Source organism: Leptidea sinapis, chromosome 1 (genome assembly GCF_905404315.1).
Source record: "Leptidea sinapis chromosome 1, ilLepSina1.1, whole genome shotgun sequence".
Taxonomy (NCBI): domain Eukaryota; kingdom Metazoa; phylum Arthropoda; class Insecta; order Lepidoptera; family Pieridae; genus Leptidea; species Leptidea sinapis.
The window spans coordinates 17,382,760-17,401,106 of NC_066265.1; the positions used below are offsets into that span (position 1 = coordinate 17,382,760).

Consider the following 18,347-nt stretch of genomic DNA (forward strand, 5'->3'; position numbering starts at 1 on the left):
ATGACGTTCTATATTATGTATTTGAACGTCATTGATCCCTGTTGTTAACTATAATGAAATTGATTCACAGCAGAACTGTCATACCGTGTGTCAATGAATTCTGTCATAGAAAATTTGTCCAAACAAAAAAAAATATTGCAAATAAAAATAATTATGGGTCCTAAATCGAAATAAATACTATCCTATCTCTCAAGTTGGGCTAAACTGCACTCCATGAAGTAATCCCCATTAAAATCCGTTCATTAGTTTAGGAGTCCATCGCGGACGAACAACGTGTCACGTAATTTATATATATTGAGAAGAAGATATAATATATTATATTTGATAGTTACCAAATATATAAAATAAATAGTTTGCCTATTAGTATTCGCTCTCTGATGTGGGGTCTGAAAAGCTTGATTTCGACGAATCGGAATTTCAATTTTTCTCTATTTACAATGTCTAGTAATTGAGCTTTTATCATATTTTCTTCATTATTTATATTTTTGGATAAGAGCTATTCAATATTTGCGCTTTCCGTCGGGCAGTCGTCGGGTTCGATTCTTACCTTGGTAGGGATTGGTAAGGGACCTTAAAAGAAATACCGAATTGGTTTTTAGCTTTGGCAGTATGCCCTTTAACCACTTTTCATAACGAGCGGATGTTTAGTGTTTCTTTTTAATTCGAACATTAATAATGCTCCATCTACAAAACCGTTCTCGCTATCTATCTAGCTTTTAAGCCTGTGGTAAGGCACTCTAAGAAGGCTTATTTAGGAGTTTTAATTTGAGTATCAAACCACATTTTCGATGTTGCGTGACCTGTAAAAGTATTTACTATTATTAACTGTAATAGAAAAATATTGTATAAAAACAAATATTCACTTTCCACTTTTTTGCAAATATATGATACACAATATATCGCTACATAAATATGTAGGTATATATTATAGGTATGTCCTATTAAAACGCACATTCATTGACCCATATTTATTATATAAACATATAAAATAATAATTTAATATATAAACGAAAAGCAAGAAGAGCACATTCAATCCCGATGATTGTCAGAAGCCGAATGAACAAAACAATATGGCAACCAGGCATACCTGTCTCTACGACCAAGATTTTTTGTAACATTATTTACGTATTTCTTCTGTAGACGAGCCAAATGTTTAGAGCTTCTATCTTATTGCCAGTGTCATAGCAAAGTTTGTACAATAAATTTACATTTTAAATATTGGATGTATTTTATGCAATATTACAAAGAGAAAACGTTGTGCAATATTTAATTATATGTATATAGATTACCCTCATAATTTTAAAATGATATTTTAGTATATTTAAACACGCACAATAAAAAAGGTTATTATGTGTTCTTGGCAAGACCATTTTTTACATTTTTGATCTCGAATTATAAATCCGCTACTCATTTCTTAAGTGATAATAATTAGCTATGAAGGAGTGACTACTTTTGTGAAAAAGGTATCAAAACATAGGAACAAGTGTATCAAAGATACCATTCTTGAGAAGTTAGTGAAGCCTATTAACAATACCATGTTCAATAACCAAGAATGGTCCTTCCAGCAAGACTCGGCGCCGGGTCATAAAGCTCGGTCTACGCAGTCTTGGTACGAACGTTTCGGACTTCATCAGAGTTGAACAATGGTCGTCCGCGTTGTCTAGCCCCGATCTTAATCTGCTGGATTATGTTTATGGTCAGTTTTAGAGAGTACGGCTTGCTCTAAATGCTATGATAATTTGGAGTCCCTAAATTGTTTTAGGCCGTACGATTGGCAGTGAACAATTTTCCCATGGAAAGAGTGCGTGCTTCTATTGATAGAGCCGGTTAACTTCTGAGGTAAAAATCTCTTAATGGACCGCTTTCTCTTTTAGTAGAGGATGAGCGTCGATTTTCGACTCTAACCCATGCATGTATTTCGGTTTTTAGTGCGAGTATGTTTATCCGATTGAGCCTAGTCCATTCGTGGTGTCGTCATAGGGCGGCAGCATGACTCTCCTACATTGAAAAACCCTTAGTCGTCTCTTAAGTGAGCCCCGGGCCTCGGGCTCCAGAGCACAGGACGAATATGGGATTCTTGCAATTTCTTCTCTTTGAAGCTTAGCATTTCCGAAGTAAACACATGGCCGGATTTGGTACGGCCGCAACATCGGACGGTCCAGGCAGTAATAATAAATCTGTGCGATGGACAATGCCACATAGCAAATATGGTCCGCTACCAGACCGCGTCCGATGGTTCGGCCCTACCAAATCCGATCATGTGTATAAGAGCACCACGCACGATTTGACCTTGAGACAAGATGTAGCCCAGTGTTTCATTAGGACTATCAACAAAGTACCGTTGCGACACAGCACTCTTTACCGGCACCTCGAACATTCCTAAGCACTTCTCATCATGAGTCATTGTATGAATAAACTGCGGACAATATGATTCCGGCAGTTGAAGCGGTACATCACCACAACCAGCAGAACAGTGATCGAATGCCGCTGGTACGTAAGTTATCTATAGTACGTAGTTACCTACAGTGTAAAAAAGAGTAATTTGTAATTGCAATGAGTAAAGTCAAAAAGTAATTAACTGTTTTGAAAAGTTTTTCACCAGTAGAAATGGAAAGTTGATTATTATTGTATTATAATAAAACAATGAATTAGATCTCTTCGTTAGTTGCAACTAAATAAATATAGATAAACATGACATAAAGTGTTGGTTTTCTTTGCTGGTAAAAGAACAGGCAGTCGTTAACTTTTTATATTTACAATCAAATTCAGCGACTAACGAAGTCAAGGCGAATGACGTAAAATACATTTCCCACGAGAAGAGGAGAAATTTTAACAAAACTGAGCTGAAATTAGGTTAGCGATATTATTGTAAAATAAAAGTGAATGCAGTTCTTGCTCCAATGGAACATGCCACGACTAAACCCATTGCAACACTGTGTTATTGTTAAAGGAACTGCTTGTTATCATATTATTGTAATCTTATCATTATCGACGATTATTGGAGGGCCGGATGGACGGCGTCACTAACACTGGTCGGGAGCGCGTCGTCCGACGTGACACAGGCTGCGGCCGGCTGGAGTACGAGAACACGACCCGGTCCTGCTGTAGCGGCCACAGCGCTTGCAGGTGCAGCAAGCCGGCGAGACGCGGCGGCGGTGGTAGGAACTGGCCCGACCTCACTGTCGACACAAACCGCGGTCGCTCCGGCTCTTTGCGCAGCTTCACATCCAGCGTGCGGGAGATCTCGGCGTCCGGAAGAGGACGGGTCGTGCGAGCTGGCAACGGTCGCACCACGTTCACGTGACGGACGCGGCGCGGGGACGACGGCTCGCCGGTGAGCACGGTGAAGGCGCCGTCCGAGGCGCCCGACATGGCGGCGGGCGACTCGAGTCCGGCTCGCGACTCCACTGACCACTGGGGCCGGCGGTCACCCTCGGCCGCGCAGGCGCCAACCGGCCACCACGACTCCAGTAACACCACCAACTCCACGTTTGGGTTGGCTATTGGGACCGCTAATTGGGTTACATTTTTTGCAAGTGGATCATCCTTCCAGCTTCCTCACTGGTCGCAGTATGCAAGTCGTTGTCGACGGTTAATACTCTTATCATTTGTTGGTCCCACTGGAAGATCAGTGTATATATGTTTTTTCTATTATATTATGTAAATATTGTGTTTGTTACAAATAAATATATTTCTTTCTTTCTTTCTAAAGCGAAGCCCGTGAACGATGGAGTACCTTAAGGATGTGTGCCATCTCCTTTTCAACGTCAATTTTAAGTTCACCAACAAAAGTACACTGGCCGTGCAGGGCTCTCTCGGGAAATTATAGTTGGTGGCTCCTACCGAGACCGTAGCAGTCTTCTTCGATATCGCAGAATGGTATAAAATTGTTCAGTTCACATCCAGAAAAACAAGAAATGATACATATGAATGTCAAAGATTATTTAGGTACAATGTAGGTACATTTTACTATATACCACGAAACTCATTATCATCGCTCTTTGCTGGTCTTGTCAAATTGATTTAATCAATCAATATATATAACTAGAGGTCCCGGGTCGAATCCCGGTAGGTGCAGACACGTGATGAATATGGATGTTTGTTTCCCAGTCATGGATCTTTATAATATGTTGTTAAGTTAGTATATTTATTGTATTAAATATATGGTTGATTGATTGATAAGTCAATATATAGGTGGAAATCTCTTACGTATATATAGATAATGAAATCGTAACTGGTTTGTTAGTTAGTTCTTATATTTGGGTAACGTTAACGCCGGATATTAGTGATATTTTGCAAGGATGGGAGTTTTCTATTTATTTTCTCTGTTTCAGTTTCAATAAGTTTAGGACTTAGGATCGGATTATTCTATTTTTGTTGGTCTTCATAAACGTTACATAAAGTAAGCAAAAAGTAAGTTATGTTAATTTATCTTGTACGAAATCGTATGAAGCTGTACGAGGCAAAACAAATATAATATGGGCGGCGGTGATCACTTAACATAAGGTACATACGCTCGTTGGCAACACAAGGGTCTGCTCAAAGCACAAATTTTAGGCCAATAGACGTTATAAATAAAGCGGTTACGTACAAGTGGATCGGATTTCGGACATGATGACGTAGGTAAGAGTGTACAAGGTGTCCTTGGCTGACCATCAAGGTCAACGAGGTTTTGACAATTATAATAATATGTTAATAGAGTAGAGGTCCGTGAACGCTATCGGTCACGCAATATCTACGGCTACACTCGGACTGGCAGCGACTTAAAAATAATAGACGATATAGAATCAGCAATATTTACATTATATATTATACATAGTTATGTACTGTGCTGTTGTACCTAGACTGTTTAATAATAATTCCGCCCAACTTGCATAGCTTGATAGAGCTGGATTTCATTTTTCTGGATGGTCTGAGTCTTTTGTAGGAAAGTAGAATAACTCTACTTTTTGTAACAGATAGTGTAAGCCCATATTGTAGAAGATATTCTGAAAGAAGAAACTGTACAGAACAATGTCATCTGCATACTGTAATATTTGACACATATGAACTGACCCTTGAGGTAAACCTTTCCAAGCTGACTTAAGAGGGAGATGGTTCTCTCCATAAGAATGTTGGATATGCAACGGGATAGCTTTTCCCGGATGCTCAGCTGGTTGAGTCTACGCCTGAACAGAGGAAGAGACACATTTCCGTATGCAGATTCAACATCTAAGGAAACTTGCAAAATATGTTCTTTTTTTTGGAGTACAATTCTTATGTTATGAGGATGCTTAGATTTTATAAAAAAAACTATGTTTAAAAAAACCGACTTCAAAAACTGAAAAGTATCAAATAACTAAACCTTTACCTTTAATATTAATAAAATACTATTATTTATATGTGCTACCTATTGATAGGTTTTAAGTCAGTGCCAACCTGAATGAAAACTCCAAAAAAAACCGTACACCGAAAACAATTATGTCATCCAGGTAGACGAAAATTTTCATATAAATGTTCATAAAATGAAAACTACTGGGCCAATTTTTTATGGGACCAAATAGCATTTATTTCGCATCAAACAAAAGAATAACGTAAATCGGATCATAAATCTCAGAGTAATCGGTGTACATACATAAAAAATACCGATCGAATTGATAACCTCCTACTTTTGGAAGTCGGTTAAAAATTATATTGGATATTTACATTTGACAATTCCGACGGCTAAAATATTTTTTTTTCTCGAAGTTAATGTTATTTCCGCCAGACTGTATGAATGAGCTTAAACTCTTGAGAATCTGACAATAGCTGTTTAGTTGTTTATTAACCTATTATTTTCGTTGAGTCGAATTCTTAATTGAAATTTGCATGAATCCAAACCCGACAAGTAATTTTTTCGCAGTTTATAAATTCTCCTTCGCCTGTTTTTACATTCACTCCATTCTGCAAGCATTTCCACCATATCCATCACTTCAACAGCACCATCGGGATTCTACGTCTCAGTTTAAAAATAAAGATACGATGGCCACGACAAAATATTTCAAACAACTTTAATCCCCCGAATATGAACGGTTATTCAATGACTAGGCAGCATAAAGCTTATACAATATCCTGACGGTAAAAATTGTTATAGAAACGTTAAAGTCATTCTTTGAATACAAAATTAATGTCTTACTGACAGTTATCAAATGCGTTGGTTGAGTGACCTATCAGTAAAATTTATTGAAGTAGGCGTTACTTTGCGGAAATCCATAATAATATATAAATGATTTGGGTTTTCTTTAGTGTGAATTCCGCCAATATTTGTCTTTAAACAATTCGATACGTGTTTCGCCTCTACACGAGGCATGACGAGTTGTCTCGCCAAAATCTGGCACGAGACTAAAGACTTGAGTCTTTTGTATATCAGTAAATATCTTAAATCATTTGTATATCAGTAAAATGCCTTTACGCATGGTATTTATAGAAACAGTTTTCAAATACGTCGTGTAGTAAATATACGGCCGTTTTCAATAAGGTATCTATAGTTACGGATAAATTGCTGTCACCGTTTAATGACAAGATCTTATCTATCCATAGTTATATCCAATATAGTTATAGTCCGATGCTTTCTGTCAATAGGTTATTGAAATGTAAGTAAGCGTAAAATGATAGATTTGTCTACGTCTAGTAAGTTAAACTAAGGATAGATAGGTGATTGAAAATGGCCGTTAACTGGACGTACCTACCAAAAACTATCGGTAATAATAAGTAATGTCCATGCATTTTTGTAATTACAGATTGCAGGAAAATTGTGATGATATCAGGTTTGTTGGAACCTGAACACTTAACTTCGATAAGTTTATTTGGAGTTCAGAGTAACGATAACCTATAATGACTCAGTGCAGTATCTTGAATGATAATGGCTACATTTCAGGGACATCATAATATTGTGTGTATAATATGTACGACTCGTGAACGGATGCTGCTTGTGGTACCAGGTCGACCAGCGGACCTACCACAAACTCTTATTGCGATTCAATTGACAACCTAAAATGAACTGCTTTGCTGTTTCGTACCACGACGTGATTAGAGCTATCTAATTGAGGCTGACGTCAAATCAACTGATTAAATCGCAATTATGTCAATTGAATATCAAATATTATGTCAATTTAATCGCAAACTCATTTAGTTCGTTCATTCATTCGTACCATGAGGTAATATTTCAGCATAAACTGGATAGCTTATGTGTCAAAGTGAGCGATTCGAAAAAAGTTCCTACTTCCTTAGAGGACAGCGAATCGTGTTGTTGATAATAAATTTTTAAAAATAGTGAAAACATACAGAAAGGAATATTTTATTGATGAAAGATGAGATGAGAATACTTTATTGGACTTTTTTTTTAAACAAAATACTGAAAATAAATACCGAAAATGAAAATACTAAGAAGGAGGCAGTAAGGGCCCGGGCTATAGCCTGTTCGCAAGAACGAATTAAAAAAAATGTACTCTGTGCTCCTGTCAAATCAAACATGAATGGAGGTGCGTTCATAACTCGTTATTTTTATGAAAACACCCAAGCAAACATTTAATTTGTAATTTAAAGATCTATATTTATTTATATTACTATTATTTAATAAGCACAAACAAGGGCTTAGTGGTTTATAATTTGAAGTTTTTAATTATTTATTACTTTTTATGAAATAATTATTTATTTAAACAATATTCATATATTTGATGAAGTACCTTACGAACTAATTTGTAATGTATATTACAATACATAAAATACTCTATTTGATTGAAAAGAGTGGCGGTTGAGTTTCTTGCATGCTATTCTCACGAGCTCTTTTACGAACATACGGTAAATTCAGTAATTTAAGAGAAATATTTGTAGTGACGATTCAATAGCGCTTAGTTTAAGCCTAATTGATTTTTTTAAATGAAAATAAGGGATGAGACGAGCAGGACGTTCAGCTGACGGTAATTGATACGCCCTGCCATTGTAATGCAATGCAGTGCCGCTTAGCTTGAAAAACCCAAAAATTCTGAGCGGCACTAAACTTGCGCTCGTCACCTTGAGACGTAAGATGTTAAGTCTCATTTGCCCAGTAAAACACTAGCTACGGTGCGCTTCAAACCGAAACACAGTAATGTTTACACATTACTGCTTCACGGCAGAAATTGGCGCCGTTGTGGTACCTATAATCTAGCCGGCTTCCTGTGCAAAGGGCCACCCAATGGTTAATTGATTAAAGTTAATTTTGACTTTAACATTGTTTTTTTGTCTTAAGACAGTGCACTGTTCTTCATTATTCTCTATCCATTGTTAGTAATTTGTTTATATATTATTCACACTTAATATGAAATATAATAAAACTGACAATTAAAGACATGGTCGGGAAGGCTATGGTTGGAGGGTACGTACCACGATGGATCCTTCCGCAATCGTGTGTTGTGGTAGAGCGCCCGCGGCGTACTAGCATACGTGAACGGGCCCTTGGGCCTCTGGGGCTTTGGGCCCTCCACCAGCACGGAGCGCACCGACACGCTCATGTTGCGTCTCCAGACGGCCGCGCCACGCGCGAGCCACTAGCAGGAACAGCTCCTCGCAAGTCGCCACCAGCACGCAGCACATGGACCCTGCCGCCGGCGTCAATGCTACCACTACTGCCACTGCTGCCACTCTTACACACGCTCCCCGCAGCCGCTCGACAGCTCGCGTCACCACGTATGATGTCACAAACATCACCGCTCCTGTTTGAAAATGGAACGCGCTCCGGAGCTCGCCACCAAGGAGGTCTTCTCATCGATCTTTGTATTTACAATACTTGTACGTAGTTAGTATAATTAGTAACACAATATTGTGAGTGAAAGATGGGCAGCCGCCGCGACGGTTGCCATGGCGACGGGTAACAAGCGGTTCCGGTCGTCAACTCGTGTCATGACACACGACACTCATCACACAGGTGACTAGTGCGCGGCGCCCGTTACGCGGGATTATTCACGACGTCATACTACTTTATCTGTGGTATAACTGTTTACATTTATAGGTATTTAACAATTGATGACGTGTGACATCATAAAACAACAATAATCAACAACAACAACCAAATATGTACCTATTCATAATAATTGTAAATTATTGCGTATTGTAAATGTAATTTTCATCGAAATTAATCGGAACGGTCTTTTCTCAGATGTGAACCCAATGAAATATGACCTACTTAAAGAGTAGTATTTCTTCTGGATTATTGTTTATGACCGTAAGAGTTCATGCAAGTTTGAGCACATGGTTGAAGTATGGTTGAAGTATTATGTATGTATGTAATATATTTATTCATAAAAAGTTACACTTTCATTTAAACCATGCCCCGCAAAACTGCTTACGCAGTTTGACTGAAGTGAACTAATGGGGCGAATTAACATGACACCTCGCTCGATCTTGACGGTCGCCTTGCGAGGGCAGTAGCGATAGCAGCGTTGCGTTAATCGTTAAAAATGTTAATTAAAAACGTTGATTATTATAACACTGTAAAAACTAAAAGTAATTAATTTAACATTTGCACGACATTTTATTTATGTTAGCAACTACAAACTACAATCTCCATAGGTTTTTCTTTTCGTGTTTAAGGATCGATTTCTGCGTGGTGGTTTCTTTAGCCAAGTCTTTACCTTGCTTTACAAGTGTAGGTATAATAATAAAATATATCCTTAGACCAAAATATTATTATATTTTACAGTAATTTTAAAAGGAGAATGCCCATATGTCGCCTGGGTTTTTCTCATGCGTCAAGCACGGACGACTAAAAAAATAAGGACTCCGTGTCACCTTACATAACAGTGAGGCACCAAAACAAGCCGGTAAACGTGTGAATACATAGCCCCACGCATACACTTACACTAATACAAGCCGATCGGCCGCCATCATGAGATTTGTCATCGTCTGTGACAGATTAGTTTGCGTCGCAATAAAATATTTTAAAAATGCCGTCGTGCGTTGTGAAAAAGTGTAAAAACAATACTATAAAAGTATGTGTATATATGATTATTTAAGGGAAATAAATTATGTAACTGGTATACCCCGTAACCTCACACACACTAGCATAAAGGTGCTTCACTTGCTAATAACACGGCGCGGAGTCCTTCTTTTTTACTAATCCGTGGCGTCAAGATGAAATTAATTTAGTAATTATTTACTCAATTTTTGCCATAATCTCCCGATCGGAATCAATGATTTGAACAGGGGATTCAATTTAAAATTAAATAAAATATTATATAGATTTTTCCTGTAAATGGCGGTGACGGAAATAAAGCCATCAATTTCTGAGAGTTTAGTAGTTTGGTTTATAATTATTTAGGTACAATTGACATTTATTGATTCGAATCGATGTTTCTGTATTAGAATCGATTTTGGCAAGATCACAATGATATTTATTATTATTAATCTGATTGGAACTCTAAAAATTGACTCACGATTAGTTAGTGTCGGAGATTTATTCTTATTTTATATTTTTGGTAGGATAAAAAAAACATTAACATATGGTCAAAAATCGATTCTTCGATCGATTTCAGACCGCCACCTCTTCACCTCGCAATATGAAATGGCTGACATACCGCCCGGCCGCCAGAGCCATTACAGTTTGTTTTTGTTTATTGTGTCGATCAGGTTTTTACTCTCACCTCAAACTTCATAATTGTAAATGTTACAGTATATGAAAAAGAGTGATCACGTACCTAGTTTTGTGGTGAACTAATTACAGTTTAACGTATTAACATATTATTATGATTATTATTTGCAGAGGGTGGCTATATGCCTAGTCCTGTATGGGTCCTAGTAACACCGCGTCCAGAATTGAACTATTGTGTTCGCCACTCATACTTATAGCTCGTCGTCAAGCCCTGCCGCGTTTGTGAACCGCAGTATCTTCTTGACGCGAGTATTGCAAACAGCATCTGGTATTAGGGTATAATCGCCGAGGATGGTGTTACGGTTATGCATTAGTTGCAATTGCAGAAGAGATGAAGAGGCATTTCATCGGCCTCAAGACAAAATCTGCAAGTTCTTTCGTTTTTTATTCCGACCACACAGAGGTGCCCACAGAGAGGTATTTAGGCCCAGTTAGCATCCTGGTTTAAAGCTTTTATCAGTGCTTTGGAATGGTTTAAAGCTGTTGAATTGCTCCAGCGTATAAGTGCTTCTAGTTTACATTGGTTCCTCAGGGTGTGACGAATGGCGCTCTTAGGCAGTCCACAAATAGGTTCAGGACCGTATTGGACTGCTTTAGCTCCAGCTCTTACAAGCTCATCGGCCATTTCATTGCCTATGATTCCGGTATGCCCTGTGACGCATCTGAGAATCACTCTGTTTTTAGGCCTAATGTGTTTAGGCAGTCAGTGTAGATTTTGACTAATTTTGACGCACTCTAGTCTGCGTCTAAAGCCAACAGAGCAGCCTGACTGTCAGAGTGAAAGTATATGTTTTGGTTGAAGTAGCCTTTTTGGATATTGATATCCGCGCATTCTAAAATGGCGTATACCTCAGCTTGAAATATGGAGGCAGATTTAAACCTGGGGGCGTTCTCTATATACTCCAAAGCCAACTTAATTTTCCATTTTGGACCCATCGATAAACCATAAGAGGCTCCCGTCCTTCCATCAGACTTTGTCGTTCATCCAGTCGTCCCTAGAAGGTAGTTCCACAATATAGTGTTTGACAGTTGTTAATTGTGGAGTCATTTGATCGAGTGTCATGCCTAGTATGTAGTCTTGCAAAACTGAGTCTTCTTAGTGTTTGCGACATCCAGTTACATGACCTCCTCTGTGCGATTGCCCTCAGCATTATCGCCTTCGCCTCTTGCTGTATAAACAGTGGAGGAGGCGGTAGGTTAAGCATAGCCTCAATGACCGCACCTGGAGTGGACGTCATGGCTCCGGTCATCAACATAAAGGCAAGTCTCTGCAGGCTGTAAACAGCCTGTCTGCAGTTGTTTTCTGGCTGGCTTTGTTCCACCACACAATTTAGGCATAGGTGATTGTAGGCCTCACAACTGCTGTGAAAAGCCATAGTAGCTTTGGGCGTGCAGTGTCTCCCTACCAGACGTCGACATACACCCAAGGCTGTTTTAGCCTTTTTTACTGTTTTATCGATGTGTGAATTCCATGTGAGTTTCTGGTCAAATGTGACTCCCAGATACTTCACCTCAGCTGAGAATTCTAAAGTCGAGCCGTTCAGAGTGGGTGTTCAGTTTATTGAGTGTTCTTTTTCTGGTGAACGGCACAATTACAGTCTTTCCTGCATTAACTGATAGTTTGTTGGCTGTTCACCACTTTGAGATGGTGTTTAGCGCCTTCGTAAATATTAAACTTAGTAGGCTTTGGCAGAATCCTCTGACTATGATGACTAAGTCATCTGCGTACCCTAGTGCATCAATCCTGAGTTGTGCCAGCTTACTAAGTAGTTCATCCACTGCTAGTGTCCATAGTAGTGGCGATAGCACGCCACCTTGTGGGCAACCTCTAGTAGTGTATAGCTCTTAGAAATTAGAGCTTTAAGATTTGAGAGCATTGACCTTACCTATTTGACAGTAGTGGAGTATACGTCTTTGCTGATTAGTCCTTTGACTAGTGTGTCTGTCGGGGTATTGTCAAAAGCGCCCTCAATGTCTAGTAACGCAAAAAGTGCTATTTGTTTGTCTTGTATCGCCTTCTCGACTCTATCCACAAGTTGTTGAAGAGCCGTTTCTGTAGACCTGCCTCTACAGTAGGCGTGTTGAGAATTGTGAATGGGCTTTAGGCTTAGAACATCATGTCATATGTACCTATACAAGACTTTCTCGATAACCTTCAGGAGAAAGGAGGTAAGGATTATGAACCTCAAAGAGCTTGGCAGGGAGTAGTCCTTTTCTGCCTGCGTTAGGTATAAACAGTACTTTAGCCTTAGTCCATTGTTCTGAAGATTACCCAGTAAATCTTGACTAGAAGCACTACTAATACGTCCAAGCCCTTTTTGAGTAGTGCTGGAATAATATTGTCTAGACCGCTTGACTTATAGGGTTTCAGAGTTTTGATGGACCACCTTACGTCCCGGGGTCTGATTATCTTAGCCGCTCTACGCCAGTCCTCAACGAGAGGCCGTTGAGTAGGCATTGCTGTAGGTGGTAGGTGAGCAGGCCCCGGAAAGTGTGGGCCATCAGTACTCTTATGTTTTCGATCTCGTTGGCTGTGTAATATCCATCTTGTCTCTTAAGCAGGCCGATCTATCTGGTAAGGTTTGTCCTTAGCGAGCAGTTTGTGTTTTCGGGCTCCTTGAGGAGTTTTTGACAAATCCTCGTAGAACCTTTTCCAAGAAGCTCATTTAGCGTTCCTAACTTCCTTATTGTATTCTGTCAGGGCGTTTTTATAGGGTTCCCAGTCTTTTCAGCCCTTTTGTAGAGCCTTCTGGATTTCTTCTTGAGTTTGTTCAAGTTTGAACTCCACCAAGGTACTTTCCTGTTTGAGAGCTGTGTGGAAATTGGGCAGCTAGCCTCGTAGGCGTCAGTGATGCCATCCGTGGTTGCTTTCACTGCCAGTTCTAGCTCATCCAAGGTTCTGATACACTTTGCTACGATCTCCAAATTACTCCTGAGTATGTCTTTGTAGACAGTCCAGTTTGTTTTCTTTGGATACCTAAATGTATGTATGTGGTTTTCAAGGCAAGCCAAGAAGTCAAATGCTATATGTCGGTGATCCGATAACGAAATTTCATCACTGACTCGCCAGTTCATTATACGCCTGGCAATGTTGTCGGTAGCGTAAATAATATCTAAGACTTCCTGCCTATTCTTGGTAACGAAGGTTGGTTTGTTTACCTGAAGGCAGTTAGTCTCTAAGAAATTGAGAAGTAGCTCACCTCATTGACGTCGCTGCATCCCCAAGGAGTGTAGTGGGCATTGACGTCGGCCCCGACAATCAGCACCTAAGTTGGATAAAATTTAGTTAAGAATGTTTTCCTCCACTTTGTTCCCACGAATAGCTAGGGAAATAAAGGTCACGAACCAGCAGAGCCCCGCTTACTGGCCGAAGGGCATAAAATGACACTCCGAGGTGCCCAGGTATCGGAGATCGGAGGTACATCGTTAAAGTCTGAGCTCTCCGCCAAACACGCAGCCCTCGTCACGTTACGTCTCACAACTTGGCTTGGATTCCCTCCTCCTTTATCCGGGCTTGGGACCGGCAACCCTTTGATATAGGGCAGAATATGGAGGCGGAGTTCAACGTATTAACTTACGAAAGGTCTTATTTGCATACTTTAGGAATAGGATAAAACGTTTTAATTTTATTTAGTTTGTGTGGTTTTGTAACACTTACTGTATATATTATAAATATGAGTGTGAACACGATCAATAAAATCTCCAAATGTTGAAATACTTAGTTGTACTTATCCTGTGTAATAGTGTAACCCAAAACATGTTTTGTCCTCATAAACGCGTTTTTATTCATGTACATAAATGTTGTTTCACATAAAATGTAAATTATTTGATTAATAAATATATTATTATTAAATGCGCTATGTGTTGTATTCCACAGTACTGTAGTTTATTTGTATTTACATAAGAAAGTCTACTAAATCTGCTAAGTAGGTAGGTAAATATGTAACAAAGCAGTATTTGGTTTGGTAGGTGTAATCAATACTTTTCGAAATGTAATGAAATTAATTTAATGTAAAGTATTTGGTAGTAAACAGGTGTCCCAAAGTTATGGGACATGAAGGGAAAGTACCTTAAATATCGAAGATAGGCTATTTTACTGAAAGAAGACTTTATGTTATTTTTAAAAGTTAGTAATTCTGCATTCAAAGATTTTCTAAAAATTACTTGCCTCATCTGGGAATCGAACCGACTTAAATGTAAAAAAAACACCCCTACTCTTATGATGCCAATCGAAAGAATGGCCAAAAACTAATAACTCTTCTTAAGTAAAATAGTATAGTAGGTATATTACTACAAGTTATAGTTACTGTTAAAAAAACTGCTTGAAAAAACTGTGGCTCACGGCGTTCGAAGTAGTTTGACTTTATATTTATCATGTAAGATAATGTAGAATACGTACTGTGCAACTACTAAGCATTCATAAAGATCGTGTTGTAATCTAAATAATATTTTACATAACAGCCAGGTTGGTGTTGATAAAAGCCAATTACTATTTGAATAATAAATATCTATTTGACCGAAAACAGCCATCATACACTGGCTGCTTCTTACGTAACTTGAAAACTGCTACCTCCTAACATTTTTTTCCTAACATTTAGAAATTTGTTAAAAAATATTTAACAAAAATACAACCGCCTTCAAAAACACTATTCCAAAACAATAGATATAATGTGCACTAAAAAGTATAAAAATAATTGCGTAATTTTATACAATCTAATTAATTAATCTTATTCTAGTTACGATTATTGTTATTTTTGGAATCGGTGTCCTTCCGCCGCAACCCGCTCACGCCTCTCGCCTCCTCACGACTCAAGCACAGATGTGCTACAAACATAGTTATAGGTGAGATCGCCTATAACTATGTTTGTAGTAACATACCTATCTTGGATGACATCGACTGGAAAAAAATGGAACCACTCGGGAAGCACCAGCTTTCAAATAAAAAAAGAATTATCAAAATCGGTTCACCCAGTCGAAAGTTTTGAGGTAACAAACATAAAAAAAACATTGCGTGCGTAAAAAGTACACATGTCAGAAGTGAAACCTGCATTGTGCATGAACCTCTAAACTGCATATGAAGTCCTGGTACATGTTGCTAGGATGGACACATGATGTCAACCGCTATGAAAGACATTTCTAACACCGCTACCATATTTATGTTCTCCTGGTGTCTATGCAGCTAATTCGTGCGTATGACATAAGAATATATTAAGGTATACCTACTCGCGTCATACATAAAAATAAAATAGTACGCATATTTCTGTCTCATTCTTTGCCGGCTTCATCCTACACATTTTTGTATTTGTGTCTCTTATCTATCGTTTTTTCCGCTGCATCCGGTTTGAAATCACGATTCTAAAGAAAACACTTCAAAAAAAAAAGTACCGACGAATTGAGAACCTGCTCTTTTTTTGAAGTCGGTTAAAAACAGCCATATAGGTTGGCTGATTTCTGCAATATAAGTATTTTAGTTAGTGTCAAAATTGGCTGCATTTTACACCAAGGTGACTGTTTTTCACGAAATTCATTTGTTGCAATGGCACAATTTGACAGCTTAATATAATCTTCGACATGGGTGTTTTTGTAAAAAAAAATGCGCTGTTTTCTGCTTAACTAAGTCCAACTATGAAAAATATATTCCTTTAGAGTTCAGAGCATTTAATAATAAAATGTTTATATTTTTTCAAGGTAACAGTTTAACTGTAACTTTAAACATAACAATTAATAACATTTTATATTAATACTAGCTGACCCAGCAAACGTTGTATTGCCTATATTAAAATCGCGATACAAAAGTATCTGTTGATCGTAGATGGGTGAAAATTTGAAGTTGTATAAATTTTTTATGCTGACTCATACTCAAACAAAGTTAAAAAAAATGTCAAAAAAATAAAAATAAAAATAAATTGGCGTGGACCATACTTAACATTTAGGGGGATGAAAAATAGATGTTGTCCGATTCTCAGACCTACCCTATTGGGTACTCAATATTTCATGAGAATCGGTCAAGTCGCTTCGAAGGAGTTTAACTACAAACAGCGTGACATGAGAATTTTATATATTAGATAACTTTTAACACACTAAGCGATAGCAACGCAGTTATTGTTGCATGTCACTTTGCACTTTAAAATATTCGAGTTATTCTCTTGCTGTTATAATATCTTAATGTTACTAGATATTTGTTAAGTTTCATGTAAGTACATAAAATTATTTGTGAAGTTAATTGTAAAAATAGTTATTGGCATTAGTTGGAAAAATGTTACATTTATCATATTATAAAAGGTCTATATTTGTCCCGAAGCCACAACCTGAGAGTTGAACAAAGCAAACAGAATTTTGTAACGAGGCGGTACTCGAACGGTTAGCTCAGTTGGTTAGAGCACCGGCACGGAATACCGGAGGTCGTGGGTTCGAATCCCGCATCGTTCATAAAATTTTGTTTTTCAAATTTTATTTGTGTAAGCTATAGAGTAATAATATTTGATTGATTGATTTAGGTTTTATATGGACCCGGCATTTGTACGTACCGAGCATCAATATCAAAACCTTTTCTGGGACAATTTTTATACACATGGTAATCTAATACATTACAAGGATTTAATATAATTATATACATTAAAATAAAATTGCCCAAGGGAAATCAAGATTTCAATAAATATCATAATCGATAAATTATAATAATCGACTTGTCAATCGACATCTTCGATTTATTTTTTTGGAATGGCAATTCAGTTTATGACAGTGAAACATTAACGGTATTCGGAACCAGCCTAGCTAAACTCTCTAAGAAAAAAGCGATTCACTTGCAGTCATTGATATTATATTGACAAATGACGGCTATAATCTTGTAAAAAACAGATTTCGCCGAAATCGTTTTAAGCAATTGTTCGCTTTCAAACTTAGCTGGATTGTACTTCGTCGCCAATCGCCATACTGTAATTACTACTATTTCAAACTTATGTCAAACGACTGCACGTATTTATATACTAAATTGTAATTTTTACTCAGGCAGTCCTGCCTTTTATTACGTTGTATTTACATCCTCTTTGGTCGGAACTCTAAATGATTCGTTTAGTTTTTATTATTTTGTATACAACTGACTGAATACATTTTTTGGTGAAAAATAATTTGTTGTGCACTCAGTAGACCAGGGTTGATAATTTTTGAAACCAAAAAAATAATAGTAGGTTGAAACCCATTGGAAAAGGACGCGAATATAACAAAAATGAAAGGAAAAATAAATGACGGGCGATCTGAGGGTGGGTAGTGGAAAAGGTTAGTGTTTTAGGGTAAAATACGGCTTATCTCGATTTCCGGCAAAACTACAAGTCCTATGGCAAAAAGTTAAAAGGCAAAGTTGTAGGTATTAAAAAGTACTACAATTTTTGTTTGCACACTTTTTTCACATAACCTCGAAGTTTATGTGAAAAATAAAAAAAAAACAAGTTTTTGGTTTTTTATTTTTATCTTTATCTTTATATTGTATATTGTAAAAATACCTTTTTATGTCCCAAATACACTGTAATTTATTTGAATTGAAATATTTATTTTTTTACCTTATTTTTACTCAAATATCAGAAAAGAACCCTTATTTTCAATCGAAAATACACCCGACAAAATATCAGCTTTTTTCAAAAAGTTTGTGTGCTTTCTATTCGTTAAAAGTCTTTACTTTCCGATGGTCTAAAAATATACATTACAA

General features: G+C 37.7%; 1 protein-coding gene across 1 annotated transcript in view; it reads right to left on the reverse strand.

Annotated features, from left to right (window-relative positions):
• Positions 1–8,828, reverse strand: part of LOC126967885 (radial spoke head protein 3 homolog) — a 32,467-nt gene extending 23,639 nt beyond the window's left edge. Inside the window, exon 1 of the mRNA XM_050812583.1 lies at positions 8,383–8,828. Within this exon, the coding sequence (XP_050668540.1) occupies positions 8,383–8,510 (128 nt within the window). The 5' untranslated portion in view covers positions 8,511–8,828. The remainder of the gene's footprint in view (positions 1–8,382) is intronic.
• Between the last annotated feature and the right edge of the window lie 9,519 nt (positions 8,829–18,347).